The 11,844-nt window shown below is 26.9% G+C and overlaps 3 protein-coding genes across 3 annotated transcripts; 2 read left to right on the top strand and 1 right to left on the bottom strand.

Annotated features, from left to right (window-relative positions):
• Positions 1–1,837: 1,837 nt before the first annotated feature.
• On the top strand, positions 1,838–6,349 carry LOC128951794 (uncharacterized). Its single transcript, XM_054297067.1, has 6 exons — positions 1,838–2,125; positions 2,185–2,624; positions 4,573–4,804; positions 5,060–5,434; positions 5,502–5,757; positions 5,867–6,349. Exons 1-6 carry the CDS (start codon positions 1,985–1,987, stop codon positions 6,154–6,156), a joined length of 1,734 nt encoding a protein of 577 aa, XP_054153042.1. The 5' UTR covers positions 1,838–1,984; the 3' UTR covers positions 6,157–6,349.
• A 325-nt stretch (positions 6,350–6,674) lies between these two features.
• LOC128952460 (cytochrome c oxidase assembly factor 4 homolog, mitochondrial-like) lies at positions 6,675–7,052 on the bottom strand. The gene is made up of 2 exons (XM_054297862.1): positions 6,917–7,052; positions 6,675–6,797 (listed from the first exon to the last, which is right to left on the bottom strand). The coding sequence occupies exons 1-2, from the start codon at positions 7,043–7,045 to the stop codon at positions 6,690–6,692; spliced, it is 237 nt and encodes a 78-aa protein (XP_054153837.1). The 5' UTR covers positions 7,046–7,052; the 3' UTR covers positions 6,675–6,689.
• A 992-nt stretch (positions 7,053–8,044) lies between these two features.
• On the top strand, positions 8,045–11,396 carry LOC128966233 (TBC1 domain family member 22B-like). The gene is made up of 2 exons (XM_054313072.1): positions 8,045–8,948; positions 9,738–11,396. Exons 1-2 carry the CDS (start codon positions 8,232–8,234, stop codon positions 10,962–10,964), a joined length of 1,944 nt encoding a protein of 647 aa, XP_054169047.1. The 5' UTR covers positions 8,045–8,231; the 3' UTR covers positions 10,965–11,396.
• Positions 11,397–11,844: the final 448 nt, after the last annotated feature.

The raw sequence follows: 11,844 nt of genomic DNA, 5'->3' as shown, positions 1-11,844 counted from the left end.
TAATATTTTTAATATATAATACAGTATATTATACACCCATTTCCTCCAAACACACAAAAAAAACTTTCCACAAATTATTTTGTTAAATAAATCCTTTATTTTTTTTTTGCTGAAAATATCTATTTGTTATCTTGAATTAAGTATTAGAAACTATAATATATATATTTATTATATACTGATATATATATATATATATATATCTATACTGTATATATCAGCAGTTTTTTCTTTCTAAGTTTTTATGTATATTTATATTAGCGATAATAATAATAAGTTTTTAGCTAAAAAAAATTATAATAATATGTTTTATACATGACTTAAAGTGATTAAAGTGAGTATATATCATATATATATATATATATATTTACCAAAACTATACTATAAATAAAATATATATAGATTTTCTATTGATTTTTAAACACAGAAATAAATTTTGTTAATACTTATGTATAGAATAATAAATATATAATACTAATAAAAAATAATAACTAAATGTTATATTAATTTAGTATAAAACTAAAACAACAACAAAAAAAACGTATTGTAATCATTATGAATACTATTATTGATTATCTATATTTTATTATAGAAAAAAATCTATTATTATTATTAATATTTAAAAATAAATAAAAAATTGTTTTATTGTTATAATTATAAATTACAAATCAAATATTTAATAAATTGATAAATTGTAACCAAAAAAAAATTGAGAGCATTTACTACTACTACTACTACTACGATAACAACATTTGTAACGCTATCTATAATCACAAGTTTTTATAATACAAGTACTACTACTACTACTACAACAACAACAGTAAATGCAATACAAAAACTATAGTCAAATCAAAATGTTTAATGAAATGTTTGATGCATTTTATTGCATTATAAACGCATACTTTTACTTACGTTGTTTGAGAGAGAGAGAGAGCTTATGTATGTGAAAAACATACCGTTTTTCTCTCTACACACACACACTGTAATACATGTTTGACTCAACCCTAACCAACAAACAAACAAACATAAAAAACAACAATAATATTGTAATAACTGTTTAGTTTCAATGTCGCCGTCAAACCATTTGGTGTTTTTTTAAAAAAATATTTTTTGTGTCTAAATAATTATACATTTGTTTCATTATATATTTTTTATTATTACAATACTATTACTAGTAGTAGTAGTACTACTACTGTATTATTCATAATAATAATTAACATTTTTTTTATTATATGATAATTCATGTGAAAAAATATATATCATATGCTATATTACACACACATATGATTAGTTAGTAAACAATTTATTTCATTGAAATAAAAATTATTATTATTATTATGTGATTATAAGTAACACATATTTTTTTGTTTAATTTAGTTTATTTAATCATACAGTATATGATTTGATTTTATCATATTTTTTTCGTTATTGTTAATTTGATATAATAATAATAATAATATTAAAAATATTATGTGTGTATAACAAAAACAAATTGTTTTTTTTGATGATTTTTACTATTTAAAAAAAATATCATATAATTTAAATGCATATTTAAATATATTTACTAATAATATTCACAAAAAACACAGTTATATAAAGTGTTTGTATGCAAAAAATGATTGATATTTATATAGACGTATAAAAAATCAATGCATTGATTATATTAATATTGCCATTAAATTCAATGCTATTTTTTTATTATACAATTTTTATGTATATAGTTATATACAGTTAACGTAATACTTAATTATCATATTATATAATACTGTATTAATAATAATAATAATAATAATAATAATAACTGTTTGGTTATATGAAAATCATATGTTTTTTTAATATATGTTTCCAATGCGTTGCCATTTAATAGGCATTTAAATTGGATTTTATTGGTTATATAATAATTGATTTGATTTGTGTGGTGAAGACATCGACAATTGTCTTCAATTACAGTGTTATATATAACTTATAACCACAAACACCAACAACAATGGCTTCTTCATCATCATCATCATCATCACCACCACTGTTGCTGTCGATGATATCATTGTTGGTGTTATTGACAATAATAGCCGCCATCGACTGTTTGCACACTACTGGCGTCTGGAGTCCATCAGCTGATCCAATGAAAGTAAGTGTGTTGTTTGATTACTAAAGTGATTGATAACTATAGTTATCTGATCCAATCAGGTTATGGCCCGATTCGGTGTCGGCAAATCGGATCCGCATCACAAAGAGGACAGCTATGGCTACGTGTTTGGCAATGTTAGCAAACATATGGATCCAAATGAAAAGATCAAGACTAAGACCAGTGCCCTATTGTTGGTCAATAGGCAACTGTTTCTCAAGATATACAGCGCATACAATACATATAAGATGATGACTGGATCAGCCTCTGACAGTGACACCGCCGCCGCCAACAACCATAGTATGACATTTTGCCGAAAAGTTTTCGACGACATCATCGGCGACAAAGCCTACGACCAGACCTGCGCTACCGATAATAAGTGGGATATCATGCGATTTGTTCCCTGCGCTGATGGCGGCCTATGCGAGGGCGCCATCAAGAGCTCGCAAATCGTTCAGAACTATCAGTTTACTTATGTCATCGAAGATCAAACGGAACCGACGTATGTACTGATTGATTGATTGTGTCTTTGAATTTTAATTATTACATCTATTTATTAGTATAGTTATTACTACCTGTAGTTGTTGTCTTCAAGACATACCCACAATGAAAGTCTTTAGTTGTTTTTTTTAAAAAAAGGGTTTTTTTGTTTCACATTATATTTATATATATATAGTCTTTTGAAATTATCATTAAAAATGTATGACTCATGCGATGTGTCCATCATTTACCACAACAACAACCACAACAACAATAGCTTATATCCGTTATCCTTGTAGTCCGTATGTATCCTCTCCTATGTTAAGAGAGAGAGAGAGAGAGATTGTTATTCAAATAAATACCTAATAATTAATTTATATTTAATTTATTTTTAAATATTATAATTTCTATACTATAATATAAAAATATATACTGTATTTCCCTTTCAATTATACGGTATAGCCTCTGGTAATAATTAATACTGTAAATACAGTAATAGTTTTAATTTTTAAAAAAAATTATAAATGTGTTTTATTTTTAGATATATTTGTTATATATAAGTTATATACACGCTGTATACCTGTCTATATCTAAATACTTATTTATTATTATTATTATTATTTTAAACCAGCATATCAGTCAATGAACTTATTATTAGTTATAGATATAAATATATTAATACAATTACGGTAACTAAATGGTTAAGTCAATGATTTTGTTGTTGTTGTTGTTGTAATATTTGCATTTTATAACAACAATATATCATATATGCTTATTCATTGCTAAATTAATAAAATCCTAAATATCATCAGTTATTTTATACAATTTTTTATATAACAAACTTTTTTTTATATATACATTATAGTAGTATTTTATTGTATAATAATTATTCAAAATGTAGACTCAATTTTCAATCATTAAGTTTATTGAATTTTTTTTATATATATATACAGTATATGTTTTTGTTGTTGTTGTTGTTGCAAATAATATCATAAAACATCTATTGTGTGTATAATATCATCATAAAAAATCCCAATATATTAATTCAAATGAACGCACAATTTATATATATATTGTCTAATATTTGTATAATATTTTTTTTTGTTATTTTTTATACTGTATATCATATACACTGTAATGATATACAGTAAACCTTTTTACTTTTTAGTCAACTAAACATTATTTTTTTTATTGACTTTAGTTTCCTCGTGTGTTTGCATTTAGCCTTTTATTTTGTTAATTAATGATTTAATATTATAATACTGTATTTACGTATATTTTTTTTATAAGCTATAGCGACTATATAAAAGTATTATTAGTTTTATACTATATTATACAGTATATAATTTTTTTTTATTATCATCAATTAGTTACCCAATATATATATATATAGTTTATATAAGACTCGTTATTTAAATTTATTGCACCCAAATTTAATGGGGGTAAAGAAAAATTTAATTAAATAAATGAAATTAAAAAAATATATTTTTTATTTTATAGTAAGCTATATTAGAAATTTCAATTTAATTATTATTATTATTATTATTACGATACTAATATTATCCTTTTAACTTTTAACAGTACTGTATAATAATAATAATAATAATAGTATTTGTTTTTAAACAAGTATTTCATGAAATAAATATATAAAACCTACGTTAATATTGCTATTTTTATAAACTTTTTTTTTTAATTATAATAAAAAAGTTTATTTATAAGTCATTTAAATTAAAATTTTGATATAAATAGATACAACAAGATTTGTATTACAACATAATAATTATTGCATTTTCAAATAAGTTGCATCAAATATATATATATATATATATTAAAATTTATTTTTAATTTATTTTTAGTTTATTATAATTTAAAACTTTTTTTTAAAAAAAATATCAAATTACTTATTTAAAATAATCACATTTTTTTAATGCACACAATATAAAAATAAAAATTTTAATTTTATTTTCTAGATTTTGGTTTCTATTACTAATGGGCTGTTATCGTGAGGAGGTTAGGCCCACCCCCACCCCTACCACCACCAACACCACAAACGGCACACAACAAAACATAACCTGCCATTGGAAAGATGGTACGGCTGACGATTCTGTACTCAAATATGATGTATGGCTAGTGAACGGCCATCCGAGCAGTGCATCCAACAAACTTCTCGACTTTGACCACCAGTTTTCATTTGAACAACAGGTGTGTGTGAAAAAAACTATTGTTTTTTGTTAAAACAATAGTACAGTAATAATAATTAGTATATAGATTCACACACCCACGCACGCACACATACACACACACAATAATATATCTGATTAACACAATTAATTGATGCAATATATCACATAACATATATATGAATTGGTTGTGTAATTTGATTGTTAATATTTTTTACTCTCTCTCTCTCTCTTTCCATATGTTTTGAACATCACTACCACCATCATCATTATCCAGGATCTATTACTTAACCTACTATTGGTAATCTTTTACATAGTACTGACAGCTGCACAACTCTATGCCTTTACCTCCCAGAAGATCCGTAACCTATTGTCCTATTTGTTTACAATATCACTGTCGATGCACTGTCTATCCGACTTCTTCCTAGTCTTGCACAAGATTGTCTTCGCACACGATGGCCAGGGATTCGAGATATTGAATACTGTTGCCGACATTATACGCATACTATCGCTGGCATTGTTCATACTGTTTGTTATGATTATAGCCAAGGGCTGGCCGGTTACCAAACCGGAGATTACAGCCAAACCATTGATATTCGTTGCGTGGCTTCTCTATATAATCATTGAAATCATATTATTTATTTGGATTAGGGTTTGTTGTTGTTTTCATAAAATAACAAAATAACATTGTTTTAAACGTAACATTTTTTTTTGAACAGAAATCGTTGAACACAATTGAAGAGATCGATGAATACCATACGTTTCCCGGTTGGATAAGCCTAGGGTTTCGTGTCATACTAATGATGTGGTTCCTCTATGAACTTCGCTTGTCGATGATGTTGGAACAGGATCAGCGCCGACTAAAGTTTTACTTGCATTTCGGTGCCGGTATACTCGTATGGTTTGTCCATTTGCCACTGGTGGCTATGGTTGCCCTCCAAATTGAGCTAATGTGGCGATACAAACTGATTTCGGGTAAAAATTATAATTACCGATTATCGGGTAGTCAGATAGTAGTAGTGGTGGTGCCGACTGGTAATTGGTTTTATAATAATTATATTTGTTTTATTTATTTTTTTGGTAGGATTTTCGTCGGCAGCCGATTTCCTGGCCTACGCCATAGTAGCGCACCTGATGTGGCCGACCCGTCAAAATCATCACTTCCTAACCCATCAGTCGGACATTGACTATACCGAAGAGCTCGAATACTACGACGACAGTACACTAACAAACTCGGAGTCGTTTAACTTTACTAATGCTAACTATCGGGACAATCATCATCATCATCACCACCAGTCCAATGGCCACCGGGGGACGACATCCAATGGTTACACTACATATGATAATCATATTAGTTGTGATATAAAAGCATAGATGAATTGAATTGTTTTGTTTGTTTGTTTGTTTTGTAGGCCTAAAATAGTTTTTAAATCAATTGATTTATTAGTATTTATAAACTAAAAAAGTTGAATATAAATATTTATATATAGAGAGAGTGAGTGAGAGATGATATCATTAATTTATAGTTTTAATAATAATAATATTAATTAATTAATTAATAATTAAATTAAATAATAACTATATAAAAGTGGTCTTTCCATTTTCAAGTTAAAATCAACTAAATATAAATAATATTATATTTTTAATTATATTAATAATTACTATATATATATATATATTTTTGCCAAATCGTATCACACAAATTAATTTAATAAATAAAATAATTTAATTGTATAAAACAAAACAAAAAATTAAGTGCGAAATATTTGGTGCCATTTTAGTTAATTGTGTCATTCATTTTAAATAACTGTATAATAATTCATAATTGTATAATCGATTAAATAATTTAAATAAATTGTTAAAACTTTTAATTAATTAATTTATTTTAATTTATTTAAATTAATTAATTATTTATTTTGTTGTTGTTTGCTTTGTTCATATCTATTCATACAATCTTTCAATTGTTGAACTAAATCCTGGCATTTACGCCAATCCCGGTGCTCATACATACAGTCCTAATCAAAATGGATTAAAAAAGTTTTATTTTATTTTATTTTTTTTAATTACCGTAAGTATCGTATAGTTTGAAAAATAGTTAATTAAAAATATTTAATTAATTTTTTTGAATACAAACCTGTAGTGAATAGTGATGTTGTTTGCAACCAGTCTTGTCTAACATTGCCTCCAATGGATCCACTTCTTCATTATCGCTACGAACTGGTCTATCATACGAGTGATGACTACCGGCGCCGGAGGTAGACATCTCTCTCTCTCTCTCTCTCTCTCTCTCTCTCTCTCTTAAAAACTAATAGTTATTTTCTATAAAAAAAATAATTTAATTAATTTAAAATCATTTTATACATTATAAAAAAAATTACTAAATTTATTTAATTAGCAATTAATTCAACAACAAAAAATACTTAAATTTAATATTTTCCAAACAATTACCGGTATTTTTGTTTAATATAAAAAATAATTATTCAAGTCATCAATCAATGAAAATAATTTGTTTTTTTTTTTGATGAAAATATCATTTGATTCAAACAAAAATTGATTGTTTTTTTTTAAAATAATTAATTGATAGTTTTGAAAATCATTTACAAATTATTTTTTTTTTTTTTTGGTTTTGAAAATATCAATTGCAATGCAAATAACATGTGTTGTGTAAAGTACTGTAATTTAATGTGTAATGTATTTAATAATAATAATAATAAATGCATTGGTTTTTCAATGGCTATGCTATGTGTTAAGTCATGCGCGCTATCATTACATATACTTTACAGTATGTGTTGTGTTGGCTATCAATAACACAGACACACATAAAACAGTTGTTAATAATAATAATAAATATATATATTATTTGACAACAATTTTCTGCCATTTTTTTAAGGCATCAATTTGTCGATAATTTTTTTTGTTTGATTTTTAGTTTATATACCGTTTTATTAATAATACTAATAATAGTTATGATATATATTCAAACAACTAATGATTTAAAACAAAACTGATTTTATTTATTATAATTTTAAATATCAAATAATTTTTTTTTTGTTTTAAATGTATAACACATTACTTGAACTGTTTGTGTGAATAAAGTGATCAAAAAATAAATAATAATTAAATTTCAAAAAATCAATAAAAATCTCATTTTTTTATAAAAAAAACTTATTAAACATTGAATTGAATTTATTAAACAAAAAAAGTTTTTTTTACAGACAATTAAATCACTTCAAAAAAATTGTTATCAAAAAAAATGTTTGATTTTTAATAATAATTTTATACATAAATCACAAGTTTTTTATTTGTCTTTCAAATTGTTGGATCAAATCATAAGAAGAATAAGAAGAAGACATAAATTAAAGGAAAAGTATTTATTTGTTTTTCATTTGAAAACGAAGTGACAAATCTGAAAGACTGAAGACTGAAGAAGCAAAAGAAGAAGAAGAAGAATGAGTGCCACAAACACGACATTCTGGAGACAGATGTCGTCGTCGTCTTCTACTACTTCTTCGTCATCAACGACAACAACCGCAACAACAAACAGTGATAGCAATCGTCACAATAAACAACAAACAATTGGTGCCAATCAACAACAGTCGTCGTCGTCGTCGGGTAGCGGCAGCAGTGGTCAGACAACAACCCGATTGCCCGGACGTGTCATTTTTAGCAGTGTTTTTAACTCCGCCGCCGCCAGTGATCGACCGCAACAACAACAACACAACCCAAGAAATTATGGCAAACAAAGGACTAGTAGTCTAACGTCGATGACATCATCGACGACTAAGCCGACCAATACTGGCGGCGCCGGCGCCGCCGGTAGTGCTGTTCATAGAGTAGCGTCGGTTGGGTTATCGGCGGTCAGTGTTGGCGGAGTCGGCGGCGGCGGCGGCAGTAGTGGTCATCATAAGCGCAACAATTCTGCCAGTTTTGAAGTATTTACGGCCAGTTGTGAAGATGCCTGGGATTCAAATATTGAAGATTGTGTTCAGTCGACGGCTACCAGTAATGCCATTAATAATCGCAATCATCATCAGCTGATCCACAATAACAATGCAAACCAATCATCATCAGTAGCGGCGGCGGCAGCAGCGTCTGCGGCGGCCATCAGTGCCGCAACTGATTCGCTGCTATCAAACAACATCTCTTCGCTACTCATCAGAGAAATGGTTTGTTTTTATATTTTTATTTTTCTGGCCATTCATTGCCATTAGATATATATACAGAATATTCCTCCTATTTTTGACCCATTTTTCAGATATTGTTTTTTTGTTTAAATAAAACAAAATCTGTTTTAGTTTTATTTTATTGTATTTAAATATATATATATATATATATAATTATGTCTATTATTTTTAATATATATACGTGTATATACTTTATATGTTGTTTTTTGTGATAATTAGCAAACTTTTTAATTATATTATTATTATTAAAATTATAATGCGATTTATAAAAATTTTTGTTTAACTCATTTTGACACACATTTATCGTAATATATAATTTATAATTGAATATTACATTTATTACACAATATATAGTCGTAAAATACAGTATATATCATCAGATTTTTACATTTATAACTAACTCTACATTTACTGTATATATATATATTTAAAAAATATATTTATAATTTATCGTTAAAAATAATAAATTATTAATAATAATATTATTGTATAGAGTAGTATGTATTACTATAACGTATGTTATTTTATTGAATGTAAATTTATTATTAAATATTCAAAAGAAAACTAAAACTATTTAATTATTTATATAAATATATTATATTATTTATATATATATATATATATATATATATATATATACAGTAGTAATATTGAATTTCTATTACCTAAATACCGTAATATTTTTTAATAATAATAATAATAATTTTTTATTTATCCATTATATTTCATGTCATCAATAATATAATAATTATTTTATTATAATAATAATAGCCTTCAAAACCGGTTACGACAACCAAAAGTGCCAGAAATGATGACAACAACAAGAAACCAATGGAAACAACAACAACAACAGCTGATCCCAAATTGGCTAAACTCCGAAAGATTGTCTTCGACGACGATATTACCGATTTGAATCAGCTGAGATCGCTGGCCTGGGCCGGCATTCCCAATCAAGTACGACCCGTTACCTGGAAACTCCTGTTAGGCTATCTACCGATTGTCCGATCAAAGCGTACACAAGTATTGGACAGAAAACGTGCCGAATATCAGAATCTGGTTAAACAATACTATCATAATCGGCAGGAAAACGATGAAATATGGCGTCAAATACATATAGATATACCTCGGATGCAACCATTGATATCCATATTCCAGCAGAGCTTAGTCCAAGGAATCTTCGAACGAATACTGTTTATTTGGTCCATAAGACATCCGGCCAGCGGTTACGTACAGGGAATGAACGATTTGGTTACACCGTTTTTTGTTACCTATTTATCCGAGTTTATCGCCAACAACGACCTAACCAAAGTCGAATCGTTTGATGTGTCGACACTGTCGGAGGATGTCCTAAGCGGTGTCGAAGCCGACGCTTTCTGGTCGTTTACCAAACTATTGGATTCAATACAAGATAACTATACATTTGCACAGCCAGGCATTCAACATTTGGTTCATCTATTGTCGTGTATTGTTTCCCGCGTTGACCGTACACTACACGAACATCTGGAACGACATTCCGTACAATATCTACAGTTTGCCTTTCGCTGGATGAATAACCTACTGATCCGTGAACTACCCCTACTATGTATTGTACGCCTTTGGGACACCTATTTAGCTGAAGGCGCTGTCGTTACTACCAATACTACCAGCCATACAGGCCATAATAATTCAACCAATTACAATATAACATCCATGAACGATAAAGATAGTACGGGTAGTGGCAGTGGTATATCAGTTATGGACAATAGTAGTGCCAACGATATGACTTCCTGGTCGATGGGCAGCGGAACACCGTTTTCCAGTGCTTTTCATCTGTTTGTTTGCGCGGCATTCCTCCGGTTTTGGTCCAAATCACTACTTCAGGAAAAAGATTTCCAAGGATTGATGTTATTGTTGCAAAATTTACCGACATTTCACTGGACAGACAACGAGGTCAGGCTATTGGTGGCCGACGCCTATCAACTCAAGTATACTTTCTCACCAAATCATCTCAAAGTTTAGGGTATTATTAGATTAAATAAACAATTAATTAATTATTAATAATAATAATATGTTAATAACAATAATAATAATCGTACCGTAATTTTGTTATTTGTTATTATTTTTTAATTTATTATACAATTTGTTTTTTCCCACATTATATACTTATATATATTTATAGGAATATAATCTTTATTTATAAAAAAAGCTTTTTTTGTTTGTTTTTGTTTCAATCAATAAAATTCAAAAGTTATTATTTGTTTTGTGACATTGCTTTTGTTGTTTTGTTATGCAAATTATGTAATTGTTTTCAATAGACATTATTAAGAGATACCGAGGGGTATTGATTGGCAATCAAATATAGTTTTTAAAATTAGTTAATTAAATAAGCAAAAAAAACTTTTTAAACAAGCATTATAAAAAAAATTATGCGAATAATGAGATGATTAAATAATAATAATTAAAAGACAATAATCACTAATTGCTATTTGTTTTCAATTAATTAATTACTATTAAGTTTTTTAAATAGAGAGAGAGAGAGAGAGAGATTTCACAATATTATTATATTATATAAAATTTTAACAATGAAAACAATACTATAATATATATTATAAATTATGTAAAATTATTGATAACTGATTTTAAAATATTTGTTTTTAAACTATGAAACAACTATTAATGTAAAATATTTATTATTATTAATGGCATAATTTTTTTTAACAATATATTATATAATATCTATCATTGTTTTTTTTCTTGTTGCTGTCATTATTATTCAATAAAAAACAATTATACAATTTTACTGTATATTATATTATATAATAATGTATAAAAACTTTTAATAAGTTTTACTTTTTTTGAGATAAAATATATATTAAAATATTAATAATAATAATAACTG

This window comes from Oppia nitens, unplaced genomic scaffold (genome assembly GCF_028296485.1).
Source record: "Oppia nitens isolate AA-2021 unplaced genomic scaffold, nextdenovo-longstitch-racon4-pilon3 scaffold1_pilon_pilon_pilon, whole genome shotgun sequence".
In the NCBI taxonomy this organism is placed as follows: domain Eukaryota; kingdom Metazoa; phylum Arthropoda; class Arachnida; order Sarcoptiformes; family Oppiidae; genus Oppia; species Oppia nitens.
Note: the sequence above shows the minus strand (reverse complement) of the source record. Positions and strands in the feature narration are given on the sequence as shown.

What these genes read in the sequence shown, in the direction of transcription:
- LOC128951794 (XM_054297067.1), top strand. Translation starts at nt 1,985, where the DNA reads ATGGCTTCTTCATCATCATCATCATCATCACCACCACTGTTGCTGTCG. An exon ending in CATCAGCTGATCCAATGAAA is followed by an intron (nt 2,126 to 2,184) that starts GTAAGTGTGTTG and finishes TGATCCAATCAG; the next exon opens with GTTATGGCCCGATTCGGTGT. An exon ending in TATTATTTATTTGGATTAGG is followed by an intron (nt 5,435 to 5,501) that starts GTTTGTTGTTGT and finishes TTTTTTGAACAG; the next exon opens with AAATCGTTGAACACAATTGA.
- LOC128952460 (XM_054297862.1), bottom strand. Translation starts at nt 7,045, where the DNA reads ATGTCTACCTCCGGCGCCGGTAGTCATCACTCGTATGATAGACCAGTT. An exon ending in AACATCACTATTCACTACAG is followed by an intron (nt 6,798 to 6,916) that starts GTTTGTATTCAA and finishes CATTTTGATTAG; the next exon opens with GACTGTATGTATGAGCACCG.
- LOC128966233 (XM_054313072.1), top strand. Translation starts at nt 8,232, where the DNA reads ATGAGTGCCACAAACACGACATTCTGGAGACAGATGTCGTCGTCGTCT. An exon ending in CGCTACTCATCAGAGAAATG is followed by an intron (nt 8,949 to 9,737) that starts GTTTGTTTTTAT and finishes TAATAATAATAG; the next exon opens with CCTTCAAAACCGGTTACGAC.